At 40.4% G+C, this 23956-nt stretch overlaps 1 protein-coding gene across 9 annotated transcripts in view; it reads left to right on the top strand.

Annotated features, from left to right (window-relative positions):
• CTNNA2 (catenin alpha 2) overlaps positions 1 to 23956 on the top strand; it is a 783540-nt gene that overhangs the window by 95307 nt on the left and 664277 nt on the right. For 5 of the 9 annotated variants that reach the window (XM_073342921.2, XM_073342914.2, XM_073342915.2 and 2 more), the window contains 2 exons: positions 758 to 864; positions 1216 to 1262. In XM_073342921.2, coding sequence (XP_073199022.2) covers positions 758 to 864; positions 1216 to 1262 — 154 coding nt within the window. The remainder of the gene's footprint in view (positions 1 to 757; positions 865 to 1215; positions 1263 to 23956) is intronic. The other 4 variants (XM_073342917.2, XM_073342918.2, XM_073342920.2 and 1 more) reach the window with 1 other exon arrangement.

Here is a 23956-nt window from a genome sequence, read left to right as displayed (position 1 = left end):
GCTATACAAGACATTGTAAAACATTATTATTGCTACTTTTATTATTATTTATTATTTTTATGTGACAGTGCTCATGCTATGCTAGGCACTTTTCAGAAATTAACCCAGTGAGCTCACTGTCTAAAGACAGCTAGGTAGACAGAGGTTAGAGGAAGAGGAACAACAAATGGTTAGCTTTTATACAAGTCAACATAGTACTGCTAACCCCAAACCTTCAAAAATTCTGAGTTAGCCTCTCCCCACCAAATCATGAGATTTTTAAAAATAATACATTTTGTTTCTTTTTATAAGTGTTCTGGATTTTGAGCCTTTATGGTTCACATCTTCAAGCTGTTCTCTGCAGTAGTGGAGGCTGTACACTTCCTTTTCGTTTTGTAAATAAATGCTGAGATGTTCACATAATTACATTTTTCCAAGAGCAGAGGCTTTGAGAAAAACATCAAATATTGCCGGACTAATGATAAAATTGCAAGAGTTGGCAGCACTGCAACTAGATCAAATGTAGGCAGCATGACAAAAGTGGGTGTTGAAGGAGTTCAGTGAGGATGTAGCGGGAAAGGGACCTTGTGAATTAATTCAAACATTTTGTGAAATTAGTTGTGGGTCTTGTGTACATATGGGAGGTAGATAAGTGATGCAGGAATATTTGCTGTATATCTTGTGTGCATAGAATATATAAGTACTCCTTTTTATGTAATATCTAAAAATACACAGACTGAATAATTTACATAGGTTTATGTGATTTTGTCTCTTCTAGGGAGCATGACTTCTGCAACTTCACCTATCATTTTAAAATGGGACCCAAAAAGTTTGGAAATCAGGACTCTTACAGTAGAGAGGCTCTTGGAACCCCTTGTTACACAGGTAAGTTGATTTTTTTGTACAGTAGTTAGCTGTTGTCTTGAGTGTGATGCTATATCTCAATGTATGGTTATTCTTTATTACAGTAGTGCTAAAGGGCTCCCAGGCAGTCTCCTTGCACGAGGCAGTGTGCAAACACACATTCAGGAGTTCTTGCTTTAGAGTCTTTGCAGTCTAAGACAAATGTCATAAAAAAAATCGTGGGAGAGGAATAAAATCAGACAAATACAATTTTATATAGCTATAATAGATAATGACAATCTGCAATTATTCTTCTAACAATTATATATAAAGTAAATGCCAACTATCCCCTTTTGTCCCTTACGTCATTATTAATTGGCAGTTTTCTTACAGACATTATGGCAGAGGTGGACCTTGGGGAGTGGTCTGAAGGACAAGGGGTAGGCTTTCTTTTGAGATTAATGTTGGCTTCTACAGTGAAAGTAAAACTGATATTAAACAAAAATTCTATTTTTAAATGATCTTTTTTATATGAGGCTCCCATACTGCTCATGTTGAATGATGTCACTTTCCAGCAAAATTGCTGCCACCAGTAATATGTTTGTTTTGCCCTTTATATGTTGGGACAAAAAGGTATTTTATATTTTTCTTCAAATTACATTTGACAACCCAGGATAAGGTAAACCTTGGCTACATGACCTTTTGAGATTTATGAAGTGATCAAATGGGTTATGTCACTCTGTACCCCCATGTTCTCACCGTGTTCATCCTTATGATTTGATTGTGTGATATCCAGTGCAAAGTTTGTCATGTCGGGTGTCTTCAGAAGGCTCATGATGCACTGAGCATTGTTGTTATAGTAATGTTATAGGTTGTAATTTCATGCATATAGTTATACGGCTGAAAATGTGTCTTCATGGCTTAAAACAAGCCCAGGCAAAACTCTCCAGGAGTAGAGGGGCAGTTCACATTTCATCAGGGCACGTATGTGACAAACCCAGCCCAGCCTCACAGGAACAAAGGACACTGGACTAGGCAGCAACAAAGGATCTGTTGGACTCTCGAGTGAGTCACCCCCTTTCCCTTGGTCAGTTTGGGACTAGGATGAGGTAATGCTCACCTGACTCTGAACGGGGGGGCAAAGCCAGGAGGGAAGAAAGAACATGATAAAAGGGAGAGAACTTTGCCATGCTATCTCTCTTCCACCTCCATCTACAGACACCACCACCAAGTGACTGAAGTGCTGATGAAAGGGGAGAGCCTGGCTGAAGGGCAACCAGCCAGCCTTTGGTGAGAAGCATCTAAGTATGTAAGGGCACTGAAAGTGTTAAGATCAGCTTAGAATGTGTTTTGCTTTTATTTCATTTGACCAAATCTGACTTGTTGTGCTTTGATTTATAATCACTTAAAATCTATCTTTTGTAGTTAATACATTTGTTTGTTTGTTCTACCTGAAGCAGCGTTTTTGGTTTGAAGTGATCAGAGACTCCCCTTGGGTTAACAATCCTGGTACATATCAATGTCTTTGTTAAATTGACAAGCTCATATAAGCTTGCAGCATACAGTGGGCATAACTGGACACTCCAACATGTTTCAGAGTAACAGCTGTGTTAGTCTGTATTCGCAAAAAGAAAAGCAGTACTTGTGGCACCTTAGAGACTAACCAATTTATTTGAGCATAAGCTTTCGTGAGCTACAGCTCACTACATTGGATGCATACTGTGGAAAGTGTAGAAGATCTTATTATATACACACAAAACATGAAAAAATACCTCCTCCCACCCCACTCTCCTGCTGGTAATAGCTTATCTAAAGTGATCACTCTCCTTACAATGTGTATGATAATCAAGTTGGGCCATTTCCAGCACAAATCCAGGTTTTCTCACACCCCCCCCCCCACAAACTCACTCTCCTGCTGGTAATAGCTTATCCAAAGTGACCATTCTCCTTACATTGTGTATGTTAATCTAGGTGGGCCATTTCCAGCACAAATCAAGGGTTTAACAAGAACGTCTTGGGGGGGGGGGGGTAGGAAAAAACAAGGGGAAATAGGCTTGTGTCTGGGACTGGAAATATTGGCTAGCATCATTTGCTTGCACAATCCAAGCAGGGGCTGGCCAAAAGTGTTCACTCATGTAGCTGGGAGCAGCTTACATGCTTGAGGCTGTGCGAGAACAACCTGGGAGTGGGGGTTCTCACAGTAGAGCAGGGTAAGGCTGGCTCCCGGAGTTGAGGATTGGAGTGACCTAGCAGATCACCGGTCCAGATAACACCAGGGGAATGTCACATGGGTGTGGCTTTCATTTAACATGTTAATGAACTCTCCTGACAAACCTAGACAGATAAATCTGCTGCCAATGTGGAGGGCTCTTTTAAAATCTGCAAGATCCTAACATGCTGAGTTGGGGTGACAAATTAGGTTATGAGTTATCTTTCGCTCTGGTCCTGCTGATAGAGAGGGAAGTCAGGCGAAGTTATAGCAGGCTGACTCTGTTAGGCAGTAATAGGTCAGCAGAAAGTAGCCTTTACTAAAGGGTGAAAAGTCTGCCAGGGGAAAAGTTCCATGGTCTCTGAGAGGATGGTTGAAGACTTCAGACGAAAACAGTAAAGCTCCTGTTTGGTTGGGACTAGTGATTTATACACAGGTTTCTGCATTTGCCTTGGTCAGGTTTGGTGTTGATGGGCTTAAGATCAGCAAGACCAATGTACATAATATAAATAATTATACGTGACTTTGTAACATCATTTTATCCAACAATAGAAACTAACATGTGCCCTGAAGTCCACCACCATTTTGCTGAGTGCAGCAACATGTTGATTTTTTTCATAGTTTAGCAACAAGATGAGAGTGGGAGGCAATGCACTGTCTAGCTTCAGGAGGGGAAAATTGAACCAGTTTGTACATTTCAGAGTCTCTGATGGTCCGTAAGCAACTTCTTGATTTCATAGATTTTTTAGGCCATAAGGAACCTTTAGAGTACCTACTCTGACCTCCTGTATAACACAGGCTACAAAATTTAAACCAGCCACCCTGTTTTGAGTCCACTAACTTGTGTTTGACTAAAGCATATCTTCCAGAAAGGCATCCACTTTTGATCTGAAGACTTCAAGAAGTGGGAAATTCACTGCTTCCATTGGTAATTTGTTCCAGTGGTTAATCATTCTCACTGTTCTTTTTTAAAGTGCCATCTTTATCATTTGAATCTGTCAGCTATTGGTTCTCGTTATACCTTTCTCAGGGAGATAAAAGATCCTGTTAATCCTGGTATTTTCTCCCTGTAAAGGATATAATAAAGCCACTGCTCAATCTTCTTTTTGATAAACCAGATAAATTGAGCTTCTTAAGTCTCTTGCTATAAGAATATTTCATCAGTTTTCACATACTTTTTTTTGGTCTTTTCTGCTTTGCTTATGACTGGCCCTGCTAGTATGAAATGTTCTGAGCACAGTACGTTTATTTTTAACAGAAACATATTACACAAAAATGATTGCTTCTGAATTTGTTTGACAGTGATGATCCATCTCCTTTCCACGTATGGAAGTCTTCCTGTGGAATTCTGTTCCTGTGACATCTCATGGTCAATGTTGTCAGCCCTTTGCTCCCACTAAAATGGAATCGTAGGAGACACATTGAAAATGATATAGGACCTTTTGAAAAAGAGTGTAGGCTAAAATATTCAAGTTCTTCTCAAAGTGATTGCCTTTGTCTATTCCACTGTAGGTGTGTGCATGCCTCGTGCATGATTGTCAGAGATTTTCCCCTCAGCAGTACCCACTGGGGCAGCACAAGTGCCCTCTGGTACCTGCCACTGCACACCAGTATAAAGGCCCAATCAGCTCCCGACTCCCCTCAGTGCCTTCCTGCCACCAGTGACCGTTGTTGGAGCTGTTATCTTTGCATTTGAAAGTCTTCCCTCTCTTCTTGTATTTATAGTATCTGTCATGTTAGTTTAGTATAGAGTAGTGTATTTTGTATATAGCTAGAGATTAGAGTAAGTTTAGTTTAGTTCTTAGTGATGTGCAGTCTCTGGTGCCCATTTGGGTACCGATCCTGTACTGAACTCATGCTGTGTTCTCCCTGTTTCAAGGCCTGTTGCTCATGTGGCAAACCTATGTCGGTGAGCAACTTTTACCCCAGCGGCCTTAAATATTTGGGGGAGCACATGTAGATGACAAATATCACATTTGAAGAGGGGTTCAAACCTTGTTCCAAAAAGAACAGGGCTGCCAGGCTCAACTACTTAGTCATGGAGTCTGCATTTCACCCTCCATTGGAACATTCCCACTTGGAGTGGATACTGAGCATGTCCAAGTCTTTCAGGAGTGCTCTGCCGATTCTAGCTGTGTCTATAGACAGACCCACCTCATCAGTACCAAATAAAAGACTTTGTGAGTCTTTGAAAAACTCGGTACCGGGGACATCGAAATCTGCAGGCAAGACATCAATTGGAGCCAAGGACTCTGAAGAGCACTCAAAGAAGAGGCATCCCCATATATAGTCTGCATGCCAAGACATATTGTTGACTCCAGAGCCCAGAAAGGGCCCATTGAGACTGATCCCAGGACTAGCACACCTTGTGTCACAACAGTGTCAGGAGCCCTTGGAGGTATCATCTATACCTGAAGCTTTTGAGGCAGATCAGGGATTACTTGTTAGTACTGGTTTCACCCACCTGGTACTGCAGTCAGATGTGTAACCCTGTCGGTCATACCCCCTTTGTCGCTTCCGAGAGATGAAGATGTGATCTCCTGGGACATCTACCGGGACATCTACAGTCCAACCTAGATGCCCTCCACTTGATAGCTGCTTCATGGCTGACAGTCTTAGAGCAAGATTGCTCTAAATGAGTACAAGAAATTATTTTAAATAGCAGAAAGTCTTCAACTAGATCTACTTAGCTTGGTAAATGGAAGAGATCTTCCATTTGGTCTATACAAAGAGGCATCCACGCAGTCCAAGATTCCATTTCCCGTATCTTAGACTTTCACCTCTTCCTGAAACAACAAGAGCTAGCGTGTAGTTCCATCAGAGTCCATTTGACAGCTATCTCAGCTTTTCACTCTCTGGTGGATAACCGTCTCCACTGGAGTCTTTCTGGTAGGAAGGAACTGAGGGGATTGGAGGCAATATGTACAGTGGCATGAGCTACATGTGCTGCCCCAACAGCTACTGCTGAGGGAAGAATCTCCAATTGCATGCAACAAACCTCCAGTGGAATGGACATGTGCAGTTCATCTTAAAGAACAACAGTTATGGAAAGATAGATGAAAATAACAATTATAAAAGTTATGCACTGAATAACTATATTGATGAAATCAGGGTGGATAAGAATTGATTATTAAAATAATAAAATAAAATAACTAAAATAACAATAATAATAAAACAGATTTTTAAATATGATTTTTAATTTAAATACATTTGGTTTTTCAGAACTAATCTTATTTAAATTAAAATTAAAATTACGACAAGAAAAAACCACAGCAAGTTGGCCGATAGCAATTATTTTGGTGGAACTTAAGGCAAGAAATTATTCTAGAAATTTCTGATTATATCCTTTGTGTCAGAGAGGTCACTACAGCCAAATTCAAACAAATTAATCTTGAGAAATTAATTAATTGTTTTTTTCTAATTGTTTATGTCAGGAATGCTTGTTAGCATCAGCAGGTTTGTGTTATGTCTTGTTGTGGCAATTGAAGTTTTTGGTGTTAATATGAATGTGTTCCATTTTCTCTAGTAGTTATGGATGTATATTCACTTACATTTCCTTTTCAAAAGCTCTAAAATTAGATGTATTGCTCTCTTAAGAAAGCCGTTAGAAACCCCTACCACAATATGGGAGAGGAAGATGTGAATTCATAATTTAAAATGATAAAAAGATCAAGATGAAAGACCTTATGTATGCTCTTGGCAAAATGTGGGCTGGTTAATCCCAATCTATGTAAATAGTACTGAGCAGCTCAATTACTTTCCCTTATTGCATACAAATACTTAGTCATTTTAGAACAAGAAGAATTTTATCCCCCTGATTTTCTCTGATTTTATTCTGCTCAGACAGCAGAGACATAACATCACCAGCCGCTGCACCTACGAAAACTCTGGCATTGTCATAGTTAAGTTTGCATTCAGTTTTGTACTTAAAGCAGGAGATTAGGCTCTTTGTTTTTATTGAACACAGCATATCTGCCCTAAATGTTCAGCATGTCATCTTTCAGGAAAGCTTGAATTTTCTGAGTCATTTCAAGAAAAGTGGTGAATTGCTTTCTGATTTCTAATCAATTAAAAATTGGCTCCCCCAAAAGTTGGTAAACTGTTGGTTTACGTTGTGGTTAGTCCCCAGACATGAGTGACTGTGATTTTCCAGAATGGTGTATAACAGACAGTAGTGGGGAAGTGTCGTAAATATAAAGGGAAGGGTAAACCCCTTTAAAATCCCTCCTGGCCAGAGGAAAACTCCTCTCACCTGTAAAGGGTTAAGAAGCTAAAGGTAACCTCACTGGCACCTGACCAAAATGACCAATGAAGAGACAAGATACTTTCAAAAGCTGGGAGGAGGGAGAGAAACAAAGGGTCTGTGGGTCTGTCTTTATGCTGCCTTTGCCGGGGATAGACCAGGAATGGAGTCTTAGAACTTTTAGTAAGTAATCTAGCTAGGTACATGTTAGATTATGATTTCTTTAAATGGCTGAGAAAAGAATTGTGCTGAATAGAATAACTATTTCTGTATATGTATCTTTTTTGTAACTTAGAGGGGTTCTCTATGTTTTGAATCTAATTACCCTGTAAGGTATCTACTATCCTGATTTTACAGAGGAGAAAACTGAATGCTTTTTCGTTGTTCTCAGATCCAAGGGTTTGGGTCTGTGGTCACCTATGCAAATTGGTGAGGATTTTTACCAAACCTTTCCCAGGAAAGGGGAGGGGTGCAAGTGTTGGGAGGATTGTTCATTGTTCTTAAGATCCAAGGGTCTGGATCTGTAGTCACCTGGGCAAATTGGTGAGGCTTTTTGCCAAGCCTTGTCCAGGAAGTGGGGTGCAAGGTTTTGGGAAGTATTTGGGGGGAAAGACGTTTCCAAACAGCTCTTCCCCAGTAACAAGTATTAGTTTGGTGGTGGTAGCGGCCAGTCCAAGGACAACGGGTGGAATATTTTGTACCTTGGGGAACCTTTAGACCTAAGCCGGTAAAGATAAGCTTAGGAGGTTTTCATGCCGGTCCCCAGATCTGTACCCTAGCGTTCAGAGTGGGGGAGGAACCTTGACAGGAAGTCTGGCTTTTTATGGTAGTAGGGAGTCCAGGGAAGGCGTGATGGTAGGCTGGCATCCCACTAAGGCAAAATTAAGATTGTGGTGGGTTGTCTGCGCTGTATAGTGGTAGTTCTAGTAGTGAAGTGTTATTCTCTGGGTGGAGGAATACAAGGCACGTTAAATGCCTTAACATTTATTTTCCTTGCTTTTGTGGTTTTGTTTTACAAATGATCTATACATAATATACCTAACTCACACACTAGTGATTTTGTGTACTAATTGGAAGAGATTCAGGCAAAATAGGCTTTACTGGGAATACCCAAATAACTAAAACAAAACTCATCACAGCTGGCAAAAAGCATTTCTTTCTTAAACAACATATTATACATTCAGTTTAACAGAATTTACAATGCAATTGTTAATAGAGGCATCTGGTGTTACAGAACCAGGGGAAGGTTATTTCAGAAATGAACATTGTTGAATGGGTTGCAAAAAGTTTGGACTCAGAGGCAATGCAAAAATATATTTAAACTACTTTTTTCTTCTGTACCTTCAACTAAGAAATATTTTCTAAATATAGGTGCCTAAATCTGTATTTAAATACCTAAATAATGACCTGACTCTTGAAAGGTGCTGAGCATCTATTGTGTCCATTGAAGTCAGTGGGTGCTACAGATACTCAGCACCTCTAAAATTGGACCATTTTTCAATTAGGCATCAAAATTTGAATATGTTAGCCTATATTCTTAATGCTCACGATGCAAAAGATTTCAGGGGCATTTTGGAAAAGTAGAAACAATAATATCCAGCTCTTTGGACCTAAAGTTCTTGGGCTAATTTTCAAAGATGGGTGCTTAAATTTAGATTCTTAAGTTCATATTTAGACACATAAATAAGTGACCTGAATTTCAAAAGCACTGAGCACCCAACTAATGTCACTGAAGTCTTGAATAGATATTTAAAAAGTTGAATAGAAAAATGGGTTTAAAAAGGGAAACAAAAACAAAAAAAAAATGTCCAAGAAAAATAGTGACTCATTGAGCCAAAAACGGTACATTAAAACTGAATTTTAGACAAGTTAATTAAAGTTCCAAATGAGAAACTATGGAAAACCTATTAAGCTGATTTAAAAAATCAATTAACAGATCATGAGCATTCATAAGAAATGATAGAATTGCTTTTACATGAGGAAACCCTGGACTAGCAGACTAATTAGAACTTACATAGCTGTCAGAGATCTAAGAGCATTAGAACTTGCTAAAGAACCCATATCCCCATTGCTTGTCTTCATCCAGAAAGGACAATAGATATGCTATGTCACATGGCATTTGACTTTCATATTACTGCTGTTATTAAGCGGGCTTTTTAGGAATAAATTTAATTGAGAAGAATTTAGCAGAATTTCTATTTCTTACAGAAAAATACTGAATAGATTTATCTGATGATTACAGTTGTCATGTTTGTCTTTCCTCTGCCTCACTCATTCTACAACTAACAATAAAAAGTAATTACTGTATTTGTTGCCTTCTTTGTTTTATGAAGGTTTATTACAATTTCCCTTCATTATAAAATTTTGTATTTATGAATACTACATCACACATAAATATAACTGGAAACACTTCCTCAAGGAACAGTATGCACCTTAGTACATAGTGACCAAAGTAAGTGATAGGTTTATTTCCATAGACTGAGTTTTAACCAAAAGCAATCTAAAATCATCGAGGTTAGTTAGGGCTGAATTCTGTGCTCGGATACTTGTGTACAGCTTCCACTGGCTTCTGTGGAAACTGTACACGAATAGCTGGGGGTTGACTTTGGTGCATAAAGATTGCGGATAGTTCTGGGTAATATTTTAATATAAATGGTGTCTAGTAGTTTGAAAAGTTATCCATATTTAAGCTCCGTATTGCCTTTGTCCCTCCCTCCCCCCACTCCGGGCCATATGGCCTCTGTACTTCCTTCACTGTTGTTGATGACAACAACACTGGTAGACCTAACTGCAGCTGGTTCAAAACCTGTAACTGTGATGGAAAGGTGATTAGACCCTCCAAATGCAGGGGGTTTTCATAGAATCATAGAAGATTAGTACTGGAAGAGACTGCAGGAGGTCATCTAGTCCAACCTTCTGCTCAAAGCAGGACCAGCCCCAACTATGGCACATTCATAAGAGGATTCTGTAATTGCTTTCTTGATTATGAATAGTTTAGACTCTAGAAAAAAACTAGAAGAATTAGTTTGCCTTTGTGTTCCAGTAATGTCACCCAAATAGTGGGGCACTAGTTCCCCTTCGTAATAAAATTTGTACAAAGGACGATGGTTGGCAAAAACATCTATTATAAATATGAGTGGATTAATTACAGAGCATTCACTTTCAGTCATAAAGGGAAAATATAGGACTGTGACTGTTACTACCGTTTTTGTTATGGTAGCAGCAGCTGTTTCTTGCGCCTCCACCACACTCTTCTCTGATCTACACTTTTCTTCAGGAATATGCATGGTTACATCCATTTGAGATGGAGATATGGATGCTGCAGTAGCTGCCAGGTCACCTGCACTCTGACTAACTGGAAGTTCAGGCATCTCCTCACCACTCACATCCTCACTGGGGCTGAAAGGCTCACCGTGAACATTTATGTCTACGTATCTCAGGAGAGCTCCTTACTGCTTAGATAGAAAAGATTCCTTTGCTTTCTTTCTTTTTCTGAATGCTGCCCCAGAGGGGTGATTTCTTCTTTCACTCATGACTGCTGTTCTGTGCCAGTTATAGTGGCTCTCAACACTCAACTGAAGGGGACAAATAAGCAGGCTGGTAGCAGGGCCTGAGTGAGGGAAGATATCAGCGTCGTAAGGGCCTAACTGGCTCCTACTATTTCAGTTGGCTGCCTGTTTGCCCCAGGTGGGTTCCGGGAAGCAGCAGGAAATAGGAAGAGCCCTGAGAAGGTGGTGTTAATCAGTCCAGGCTCCTGGGGGTGCTAGAGAGGTACATAAGAGGCTCCTCCTCCTCTCTCCCTGCAGCTCCAGCTACTTTCTGTTATTCCCTCTCACTTTTCTCCTGCCTGCCTGTTAGGTCTCTTGTGCCCTCCTTCCTCCAGCACAGCACTCCACCATCTCTGTCCATCTAGAGCAGAGAGAATACATGTGCACCACCAGCAGACACAATTTCCTACACTCTGGGTCCTAGTAGCGCCCACCCCCCGCCCCACAGCCTGTCGCCTGAGGTGGCTGCCTCAGTTCACCTCATGGTAAGGCCAGCCCTGCAAAGCTGCAATGAACGTACTGCTATTTTTAGCACACGAGCTTGAGCCCTGTTAGCAGGAGTCTGTCTGCTCTGGCTCAGGGGCTTACTCTCACCTGCAGTCTAGACATACCCCAGGGGCTTGTAATTTGGCCAAACTTGGGCAGATTTTCACTGAGATAGCAAAAGGCACTTTCCTAACACTAGGGTGACTCTCCTGCTCAATTTCAATTGACTGCTCCAAAATAAGTAGGTCCTAGAGCTTCCCATTTAAAGAGTTGTGAGAAATTTTTAACACAGGCAAACCGTATTTTCACCAATTTCATTTTTTTGGAAATGGCTAACTGCTTTTGCTGAAATTTTCAACAACAACAACAAAAAATCAGTGTGAGGCAGACACCCAGCATAACATTTCAGCCTGAACAGTTAGTTTGGCAAAGTAAGAAGTAACTGAAAACAAGGTTTATAATGGAAAGTGTTAGACAGCCTTTAAGCATAGGTGTCACTACTAGTAACTACTATAATTACAGTAAACTAGTGTAACATTATGGATGAAATTTCAAGTGCACAAAAGGGGTAACATTGAGAACATAAGAACGACCATACTCGGTCAGACCAAAGGTCCATCTAGCCTAGTATTCTGTCTTCTGACAGTGGCCATTGCCAGATGCCCCAGAGGGAATGAAAAGAACAGATAATCATCTAGTGATCCATTCCCTGTTGCTCATTCCCAGCCTCTGGCAAACAGAGGTTATGGACACCTCCCTGCCCAACCAAGTTCAAATCTTCCACAAGGAATACGTAAATTAATATTTTAAAATATATGCCATGTATATTATTCTAGATTACTACATATGTTCAAGAACCTGAACTCCATTTTCAGGGGAAACATATTTTTTCTTGTCTCTTAAATTAATTAATAATCTGAATTCTTATTTTATTTTTTAAATGGATAATGGCAGTTAATTGAGGGAGGTTGCCTTTAGAGTAAGGTTTACAAAATTAAGAAAATAAGAAAGCTCTACAATGTTTAGTGAAAAAAATTAGTTTGTTTTGGTGCATAATGTATTTTCTCAGCTTGTCTAAAAAGCAGTTCCATGAACTTTGTCAAAATGTCTTGTGAAATTAAATGTCATACTCAAAATTAGGTTTATAATTCATTGTTGTGTATGAAAAATGATTTACTAGTGTTTCACATACTTTGTGGTAGTGTTGATCTGAACAAGATGGAAAGTGATCAGGATTCTAACCCCTAAACTCAACTTTTATCTCAAATATATAAACAGAAATAAGGAAGGTATATCAGATAACATTAATTGAATTAAAGGATGGGAGTCTAATTCATGAAAATCAACATGGTTTAATGGAAAATTGGACTTGTCACAGAAACTTAATAACATTTTTTATTCTATAACAATTTTGGTTGATAAGGGAAACACCGTTGACATAATAGATTTCTGTAAGCCATTTGATTGAGTGCCAAATGCCATTCCGACTGATTTTGTATAGTGCTTTTAAAAAATGTAGCACATATTAAATGGATTAAAAACTGGCTGACACATAGATTTCAAAAAGTACTGGGGAACCATCATCCAATGGGGGCGCAGTTCAAATGGAGTTTTGTAGAGATCTGTTCTTGGCCCAATGCTATTCAATATTTTTATCAATGATCTGGAAGAAAATAAAAAATAATTACTGGCAAAGTTTAAAGATTGACACCAAAGAATGGTGGAGTGATAAATAATGTCAACTTAATTCTATAGAGTAATCTTCACTGTTTAGTAAACTTGGCTAACTTGAACAATGCAATTTTAATGTAACCAAATGCAAGGTCAAACATTTAAGAACAAGGAATGTAGGTCACACTTACTGGAATAGGGTCTGTAATCTGGAAGGCAGTGCACTATAAGGTGGGTAGAAAGCTGGCTAGATTGTCGGGCTCAACGGGTAGTGATCAATGGCTTCATGTCTAGTTGGCAGCCGGTATCAAGTGGAGTGCCCCAAGGGTCGGTCCTGGGGCCGGTTTTGTTCAATATCTTCATAAATGATCTGGAGGATGGTGTGGATTGCACTCTCAGCAAATTTGCGGATGATACTAAACAGGGAGGAGTGGTAGATACGCTGGAGGAGAGGGATAGGATACAGAAGGACCTAGACAAATTGGAGGATTGGGCCAAAAGAAATCTGATGAGGTTCAATAAGGATAAGTGCAAGGTCCTGCACTTAGGATGGAAGAATCCAATGCACCGTTACAGAATAGGGACCGAATGGCTAGGCAGCAGTTCTGCGGAAAAGGACCTAGGGGTGACAGTGGACGAGAAGCTGGATATGAGTCAGCAGTGTGCCCTTGTTGCCAAGAAGGCCAATGGCATTTTGGGATGTATAAGTAGGGGCATAGCGAGCAGATCGAGGGACGTGATCGTTCCCCTCTATTCGACATTGGTGAGGCCTCATCTGGAGTACTGTGTCCAGTTTTGGGCCCCACACTACAAGAAGGATGTGGATAAATTGGAGAGAGTCCAGCGAAGGGCAACAAAAATGATTAGGGGTCTAGAACACATGACTTATGAGGAGAGGCTGAGGGAGCTGGGATTGTTTAGCCTGCAGACGAAAAGAATGAGGGGGGATTTGATAGCTGCTTTCAACTACCTGAAAGGGGGTTCCAAAGAGGATGGCTCTAGACTGTTCTCAATGGTAGCAGATGACAGAACGAGGAGTAATGGTCTCAAGTTGCAGTGGGGGAGGTTTAGATTGGATATTAGGAAAAACTTTTTCACTAAGAGGGTGGTGAAACACTGGAATGCGTTACCTAGGGAGGTGGTAGAATCTCCTTCCTTAGAGGTTTTTAAGGTCAGGCTTGACAAAGCCCTGGCTGGGATGATTTAACTGGGAATTGGTCCTGCTTCGAGCAGGGGGTTGGACTAGATGACCTTCTGGGGTCCCTTCCAACCCTGATATTCTATGATTCTATGATTCTGAAAGGAACTCAAGAGTCTTGGTGGATAACATCTGAACAATGAGCTCAAAATGCAATTCAGTGGCTAAGAGCTAATATGATCCTTGAAGGTATAAGTGGGAGAATATCAAACACAGGTACAGAGGTGGTATTATCACTGTAATACAGCATTAGTGAAACCATTCCTGGAATACTTTCCAGTTCTGGTATCCACACTATAAAAATTATGTTAACAAAATGGAAAGTGTTCAGAAAAGAGCTAAAAGAATTTTATGAAGTCTGGGGAACGTGTCTTAGAGAGAAGGACTAGAAAAGCTCAAAATCTACTTTATTTTTCCAAGAGAAGGTTAAGAGGTCACTTGGTCAGGATCTATGTAATCTTTTGCATAGTAGTAGAGGTCTTTTTAATCTAGCCTAACCGGATCCTATGGCTGGAAGGTGATGCTAGACATATTCAAACTAAAAATAAAATACAGATTTTTAACAGTGGTGTAATTAGCCATTGGAATAATTCTATGTGGAGGATTCTCTGTCTCTTGAAGTATTTAAATCAAGATTGGATGTGTTTCTAAGATATATGCTATAGTTCACACCCTTCATTTTTGGTTTTTATTTTGTGTAAATTTAGTGTTTGTTACTAAAATTTAAAAAAAAAAACCTGCAAACAATTGACTCCACAGTTTTTTGGGTAAGTATCAGTATTCTGGAACTAGAAGAGGTGGATGAGGCGAGGGTGCCATCTCCTCATGCTGCCTGCTCCATATCTTCCACTTATGGACCTGCTCCAGTTATCAAGCCACCAACTCTTCTTTCAGAGTGGGAGAGTTGGGTTTGGGGGGCTTCTCCCTAGGATCCTGTGAGGTCTGCCCAGGTTGCCAAGCTGCCATCTCTCCTTGTAGAGCAAGGATCCGGGCGCAGAGAGTTTCCCTAAGAACTGGCCAAGTTACTGAGCTGCATCCAAAATTTGACTGAAAACTGGTTCAAACAAACAAACAAATAATAGCTTTTGTAAAACCTAGGACATTTTTGGTAAAAATCGGTAAAAACTGAAAATGAAGGGCCTTAGCCATATAGTTCAGTCAGAAGTTACGATACTATTCAGGAATTACAGCGTCAAAATCTATTGGCTATGTTATATAGAGAGCTTAGATTGGATGATAAATATGGATCCTTCTGACCTTAAAATGTGTAAATAAAGCAAGAAAATGGTAACAGATATTAATCTCATTTTGTAGCTAAAACTCCCGAGAGACCAAAGACTTGATTTGTAACCCAGGGTATTTAAAATGAGATACTTCCTCCCACAGAGACTAAGCTATGTACTGAGAATGAAGCTTGAGCTGTCGTACATTAAACATCTCATTTGCTTTATTACTGTTCACTGCATTAATTTGTTATATGACCTCATACAATGTTTATCTTAAAAGTTAGAAAAGCTACCCAACCATCCTGATTACTGAAGAAATAAACCAACTACCAGATCTTGCTTTGAAGTCTTAATTAAGTTAATGTTGTTCTATGTAAGCTTTTGGAAAATGATAGATTTTTTTTCATAACACATTAATGCACATTAATGCACCTGAGAACTGCATATTTACTTAGAATTCTTTTAAATTCAAATATATTGCACAATCATTTTTTCCATTTCTTTCTTTCCTATGCTAATTACCTGGGAATAGTCTGTTGCCATTGTTGTTGGATGTACACTTTTTCATTGACATTTACATATCTTAAGGTACCTAACAAATCTTTCTTTGCTGGCTCTCATTTTAATCTTTCAGAAAAAAATGCATTTGGGTCAAACTGTGGGCAGAAACTGTCCTCTTCTGGCTAGATATGTTAACTAAACATTGCTTCTCACTCACTCACACAGTCGAGCTATGTTAAAATGTTTGTCTTAAGCAACCTACTAAAATTTTTATGTAATCTTTAGTTCTTCTACTTGCTAAAATCCAGATAATAACCCTCTCCTATTACAACTTCATTTGTGGTCAGTGTCTCTACCTGAAGATTGCAGCTCAGAGCTATCTATGCTGTAATTGTGAAGAAATGTTTTCTGTACCTGAACTTGAGGAAATTTGTGGTTTCTGCATCTTTCAAAGGGTGATTAACCATTTGTCCTTCATGTAGGTCTGCTCTAAATCTGCATTGTGTTGGTCAACAGACATTGTGCTATGAAACTTTAACATGTTCTTGTTGAATAATGGGAATCTTAAATATGTCTAATTAATTTACAGCTCATTGAACACTCAGATTCTAATATGAAGGACACTTTAGAAAAGTGTGCAATAAATATTGCCTTCATGTCAGTTGAACAGAAGCATTTATTTTATTTCAGGCAACTGTTTTACGATTAAACATAGCGGGGGAAAGCAAGTTTTGAATGCAAATTTCAAAATTGGAATTTAAACCTGCTTCTTTTTTTTTTTTAAACAGTTTCTCCATAATTTTACCTGACTTGTTGGCTCATGTTGTGCAACTAAACAAACAGAAGGCTGATTGCTCAAATTTTCAATGCTGGTTCATAGCCAGCTTGTAAATAAAAGGCTATTGAGCATTCACCAGAACCAGAACAAAGAAACTGCTTGAGCTCCTGCTATTTATGTAAATGTTTTCATTTAAAAAATAGTCTAGACTCTGAAAGAAACTGCAGCATGATGGAACATGAACTGAAGATAGAACTGATAACATAGATCCACATAATTGAATAAGAAATATACGTTATTTTTTCCTTTAAGAAATTGTCAATTTATAAATAAAATTTTCAACTTTCACAAAATTCTGAATATTATAATTTAACAAACAAACATTTAAACTATTCAGTAAAACCTTCTCCTCCACACACACACACACACCCCAAAGAAAGAAAGGTTATTGCATTATTTGCCCTGATATTTGGTAAAGTCTGTTTAATATGTGCCTCCCCTCAACAAACAAACAAAAAACTGATATCAGTTCAGCTGTGTCAAATAGTCTTTTTGTTGTCTTTGAGGCAAATTATGGTTCAGCTGGAGCCTGGGCCTAAGGGGCAAACTATTCTGTTGTATAACTGGGCTGTGATGAGCCTGTTAGAGAGATACCTCCAGGGCCCAAGATGAAGACAAGCTGCAGACCACAAGCCTGAACTTTGTATTAACTATGTTTGTCATCCACATGGAATCTGAGGTACATCCTGTGCATTTGTCTCATGGAGATGTGTAAAATACATCTTGAAAGTTAACTACTCAGAGACAGTTCCAAAGATTTAGAATATGGATTACCTGTACATTCTGTGGAGAGTTTGGTTACATTTCATTTTTCTATAATGGATAGAGGTCCACACAGGGGCACTGCTAGCATACCTTTTGGGATAAGGAAACCTGTGCTCCAATATGACTGGCACCTTTTCTCTGGGTCTCAGTTGCAAGAGACTTGATATTTCTTTTTGTACTGCTCCCCAGAAAAGAGTTGGGTTTTGGTGTGGCCACTAACTGAGGGAAATATCACATTCAGTGATCTCCAGGACTCATCATTCTAAAGAGAGAACTTACAATGCCAAGAAAAAATGGGCAAAATGGTCTCCAAAATGACGGGATAGAAAATGAAAAGTTTGTCTTAAGTTTTATTACAGCTTTATCCTACACAGCTGCAGATCTGCTGCTTAAAAGCAGATTCTGCTTGTTGCTGAATTGGAGGATGAAGACTTCTGTCTCCTCTGTCAAGGTTTACAGGACTACCCCAGCTAATTAAGTGTTGGTTGCTGCTAGAAACATCTGAACAATAAAATATGCTGGTACCGGCTACTTTGAAACCAAAAGAGATTTCTTTTGGTAGGAACATGGTTTACTCTAAAAGCCCTAGCTATTGACTTTGCTACTTTCATATTTTTTTTTAAGGATCCTCTCTGTTTTAGAACAGAAAAGGTCTGAGACTTCAAATGAGAGGCAAGACGGGTAAGGTAATAACTTTTATTGGACCAACTTCTGTTGGTCACCCACCTTGTCTCTTTAATATCCTGGGACCGACACAGCTACAACAACACTGCATGAGACTTCAAATGACAGATTAAATCAGTGGTGGTAGAACTCCGGGGACAGGCAGTGGGGCTAGCACCTATTGTGAAGGCATCACCCCTGCATAAACTCATGAACGCTGCGGGTGGAGGCAAGACCAGGACCCAAATGAGCTGGAGCAGTAGCCACAGGGCCCATGACCAGGCCAGGGAACAATGAGCAGCACCAAAAAGCCCTGGGATGGGCCCAGGAGTAGGTAGGAACCCTAGGGCCCTCCTTCTCATCCAGAATTTGGCTCCTTCCCCGCTGAGTCTCAGTGTGTCTCCTCACTCCTGCTCCTATCCCTTCCTATCCCTCTGCCACGCTCTCCATTCACAGGGCGCTTCCACCCCCCTGAATTAAATGAGTTTGAATTGAACTACAGCAGACAGATCCAAAGTATGAAGCTAAGGCCTGACTAAACTCTGTGGATATGGGTGAAGCAGTGGATGTGATATATCTTGACATTAGCAAAGCTTTTGATACAGTCTCCCACAGTATTATAGCCAGCACATTAAAAAAATATGGATTGGATGAATAGACTATAAGGTGTATAGAAAGCTGGCTAGATTATCGGCTCAATGAGTAGTGATCAATGGCTCGATGTCTAGTTGGCAGCCGGTATCAAGTAGAGTGCCCCAGGGGTCGGTCCTGGGGCCGGTTTTGTTCAACATCTTTATCAATGATCTGGATGACGGGATTAATTGCACCCTCCACAAGTTCGCAGGTGACACTAAGCTGCAGGGAGAGGTAGATGTGCTGGAGGGTAGGGATAGGGTCCAGAGTGACCTAGACAAATTAGAGGATTGGGCCAGAAGAAATCTGATGAGGTTCAACAAGGACAAGTGCAGAGTCCTGCACTTAGGAAGGAAGAATCCCATGTACCGCTACAGGCTAGGGACCGACTGGCTAAGCAGCAGTTCTGCAGAAAAGGACCTGGGGATTACAGTGGACGAGAAGCTGGATATGAGTCAGCAGTGTGTCCTCATTGCCAAGAAGGTCTACAGCATATTGGCTGTATTAGTCAGAGCATTGCCAGCAGATCAAGGGTAGTGACTATTCCTCTCTCTTTGGCACTGGTGAGGCCACACCTGGAGTATTGCATCCAGTTGTCCCCACACTACAGAAGGGATGTGAACAAATTGGAGAGAGTCCAGTGGAGGGCAACAAAAAATGATTAGGGGTCTGGGGCAAATGTCTTACGAGGAGAGGCTGAGGAACCTGGGGTTATTTAGTCTGCAGAAGAGAAGAGTGATGGGGGATTTGATAGCAGCCTTCAGCTACCTGAAGGGTGGTTCCAACATACTGAACAGCTACTGAATACTGAGTTATTTCCAGAGGATGTATATTAATCTGTCCAGGTTTTCACAGCAAATTAAGCATATGTGTGCACTCTATAGAACAGAGTGATTAAGCTTTAATACATGGCTCGTAATGTTTTAATTAGCAATATAGTGGTCTGTAAGATTGTACTAATCCAAGTACAAAATAGTAAAAAGTCAAGGCATACATTCCTTTGTTTCTGAGAGAGCAAAATATCAGTCTCTTCTGCCCCTGGGCATTTGCCAAGTTGGCTTTCCCCTCTCTGAAACAATGTGTTAAGAATTTTGGGCTGATATGAGTTGCAGAGGGAGGTTTTGGAGCCAGTGTTCATTTTGGGGTGTCTTTACCTCCCACAATTTGTCTTTTCCATTACACACAAAATGCCTAGTATTGTTACATGCTTTGTGTAAATACAGAACTCAGAGTTTACAATACTACTCCCCAGTGAGCACGAAAAGTCTGTGATGGTTATATGTTCTGTCTTTTCAAACCCTTGGGCTCCATGGTCTCAAATAAGTGCCAAGTCTGTCATTGTTCAGTGATGGAATTTCAGTGGTTAAATACATTTATGATGCTATTTTCATCCTTTGAGAGGACAGGGAAATTATTTCTAGTTCTAGACACCAGCAATAAAGTAGATACCAAGGTGAAATGGTTTGGATTTGCCAATCACAAAGTACTGTGAGACTACCCTAGAGAATAACAAGGCTGTTGCCTGGAGTGGTGATATGGCAGTGTCTGATGTGGTGCCCACCAGTTGGCAGCGGGTAACGCTGCTAAACTCAAGAGTTGAAAAATCAGAAGACAAAGCAAAATATGCATAGAATCAGATTGTGCACCCCTTAATTTATGCAACTGATCCTATTTATTTTAATGAAACTATTTGTTTGTATAACGGAAAGCTGGGTGTATCTGTATTACTGGCTGAGAACAGTCAATCCATATGACAGAGTTGTCCACGCCCTATGGGAGATGGTCTGCCTTTTCAAATCATTTGGGTTGAGAGTAAATATGCTGACATCTATTCAGCTTTTCATCCTCAAAGGGACCATTCTGGACTCCAAGCTTGCCCTACCTCAAGATACAATCAGGCTCATACCATATATTTCCAGCCTGAAAAGTACAGAAACACTGATTCATGGACATTTGGTCCTGTCCAGTGCATGTGCAGTATTGTACTACTGCTAGTATTAGGAAGTCAATTAAGCAATGATAATTTGCTTGTTTATTATTCAGACTTAGCTGATTTTATGTATTTAAAATAATCATCAAAAAAAGATTCCCAATTCTATTTTTAAGTTGCATATGCAGTAGTCAACATATGTAACTTCATAATTTTATTTTATTTCCCTAGTATTCCCTTCCTTCTTATTTCGTGTTTTTAACACTTACTTGATGCATCTTTTCTCAGTGTTGATTTAAGTAATTTGAGGAAGGGACTGTTGCATGTTTTGACAGCACCTAGCCTAATAAGACCTTGATACTGTTTGGACCCTCAAGGTGATACAGTTATACAAATAAACAATGAAAGGTCACCAATAAAGTACCAATAAAGAGGTCATTCCTGCCCTGGATATATTCAAATGTGTAATCTGTGTGTGAGCTGTTTAATATCTCATTAGCAATCCCCAGTCAGCCAATCCACTTCTTTTCTATTGTCTTCATCTTTATTTCTGCAGTGACATCATCTCTCTAGCACCTCTTTCTCCATTGGGAAATGCCTTGCAAAGCCCCACTCTTGGGAGCCTGCATCCTGAGTCCGGGAATTATCCAGAAAGCAGTGGTCATCTGAGTAATTTCTTCTTCAGGCAAAAATCCATAGATCCATTACCATGGTACTTCAGCCTGCTTGCACCTTGGGTGCTGAATCAGACCTCCCAATCTCTGGCAGCCTGAGAATACCTTGCCTGGTTTTTTGCCAGCCTGGCCTCCCAGCTCCTCAGCAGCCCAGAGAGCCTGCGTGGCAAGCCAAAGGAGAGCCAGGAGCTTGGGAGTCTGGGATTCCTGCACCTGAGGTGTGCAGCTCTTCAGCATCCTGAGCTCCCAGGGTCACTGGCTCCAAGCCGCTTGCTTGGAGGGCTGCCAGGGCTTCCAGGCTCTTCAGCTCCTTGGCAGTCCATGTGTCATAAATATAAAGGGAAGGGTAAACCCCTTTAAAATCCCTCCTGGCCAGAGAAAAAAAATCTTCTCACCTGTAAAGGGTTAAGAAGCTAAAGGTAACCTCACTGGCACCTGACCAAAATGACCAATGAGGAGACAAGATACTTTCAAAAGCTGGGAGGAGGGAGAGAAACAAAGGGTCTGTGTGTCTGTCTATATGCTGTTTTTTGCCGGGGATAGACCAGGAATGGAGTCTTAGAACTTTTAGTAAGTAATCTAGCTAGGTATGTGTTAGATTATGATTTCTTTAAATGGCTGAGAAAAGAATTGTGCTAAATAGAATAACTATTTCTGTCTGTGTATCTTTTTTGTGACTTAAGTTTTTGCCTAGAGGGATTCTCTGTGTTTTGAATCTAATTACCCTATAAGGTATCTACCATCCTGATTTTACAGAGGGGATTTCTTTAGTTCTATTTATTCCTATTTCTATTAAAAGTCTTCTTGTAAGAAAACTGAATGCTTTTTCATTGTTCTCAGATCCAAGGGTTTGGGTCTGTGGTCACCTATGCAAATTGGTGAGGCTTTTTATCCAACATTTCCCAGGAAAGGGGGGGTGCAAGTGTTGGGAGGATTGTTCATTGTTCTTAAGATCCAAGGGTCTGGGTCTGTAGTCACCTAGGCAAATTGGTGAGGCTTTTTACCAAACCTTGTCCAGGAAGTGGAGTGCAAGGTTTTGGGAAGTATTTTGGGGGAAAGATGTTTCCAAACAGCTCTTCCCCAGTAACGAGTATTTGTTTGGTGGTGGTAGCGGCCAATCCAAGGACAAAGGGTGGAATATTTTGTACCTTGGGGAAGTTTTGACCTAAGCTGGTAAAGATAAGCTTAGGAGGTTTCCATGCAGGTCCCCACATCTGTACCCTAGCGTTCAGAGTGGGGGAGGAACCTTGACATGGTGGCAGAGTGGTGGGATTAACCTGAAATCATTTTGAGATCAATTTGAGATTTTTTGAACTAGAAATACAGATTTTAAAAAGGAATTTTTTTTTCCTTTGGAGCTGCTGGAAAAGCAGCTTGTTTTCTCTCTGCTTTGGAGCCAGAGCTGAGACAAAAGGGGATTATCTTTGTGAATTGCAGGTTTTCTTTGCCTGGAGGCGGGGTACTTAACTCCTGCAGGGAAATTCACTCTTCCAACCCAGAGTTTTTCTTTCCCTAAAAGTAAACGGGGGGGAGAGGGTGTTCTACCCATTTGCCTGGAGACAAAAGTGGCAGGGTTTTTTTTTAGGATTTTGATTTTTTTGTTTTACAAGGAGCACAGGTTTGAAAAGGAATTTTTTTTTCCTTTAGGCTGCTGGTAAGCAGGTTTCCAAGTAGTTGGAGGTTTTTTGCTTTGTTTTGGGCCCAGAGCAGCAGAGACAAGGGAATTGTCTTTTTCTGTAGGCTGACAATCACTATCAGAGAATAGGTATTCTATTCCAGCACAGCAAAATTTTACAGCCCAGTTTTGTTTGTTTATTTCTAAACCTCGGGTGTAAAGTTAGTTAAAAACAGAGAGGTAAAGATGTCAGACACCAAGGCACTACACAAATTGGAGTTAGCCAAACTGGAGACAATGAAAGCAACCAAAAAAGCTATAGAAGCTGCTCACAGGAGAGAAATGGAGGCAAAGGAGAAAGAAAGGGAGGCAGCGAAAGAGGCAGAACAACACCAAGCGGCTGCTCACAGGAGAGCTATGGAAGCAAGGGACAAAGAAAAGGAGGCAAGGGCCAAAGAACTGTAGGAGAAGAAAAAAGAGAGGAAGCATGTGGAGGAGATGGAGAAGATAAAGGCTCAGCGGAATATCCCAACAAACCCTAGCAGTCCTTCTCCAAGTACCACTTCCCATCCCAGAAAGTTCCCCACCTACAAGGCAGGTGATGATACTGAGGCCTTCTTAGAAAACTTCGAAAGGGCCTGCCTTGGGTACAGCATCTCTACCGACCAGTACATGGTAGAGCTGAGGCCACAGCTCAGTGGACCCTTAGCTGAGGTGGCAGCTGAAATGCCTAAAGAACACATGAACAAGTATGGACTGTTTAAATCCAAGGCGAGAGTCAGAATGGGGATAACACCCGAGCATTCTCGTCGGAGGTTCAGAGTCCTAAGGTGGAAACCAGACCTGTCATTTACCCGACATGCCTACCACGTTGTGAAACATTGGGATGCCTGGATATCAGGAGCAAGTGGTGAGTCTCCAGTAAATTTTCCCT

Source organism: Lepidochelys kempii, chromosome 4 (assembly GCF_965140285.1).
Source record: "Lepidochelys kempii isolate rLepKem1 chromosome 4, rLepKem1.hap1, whole genome shotgun sequence".
Lineage (NCBI taxonomy): Eukaryota > Metazoa > Chordata > Testudines > Cheloniidae > Lepidochelys > Lepidochelys kempii.
The sequence above is the reverse complement of the archived record's forward strand: the minus strand, read 5'-3'. Positions and strand labels throughout refer to the sequence as shown.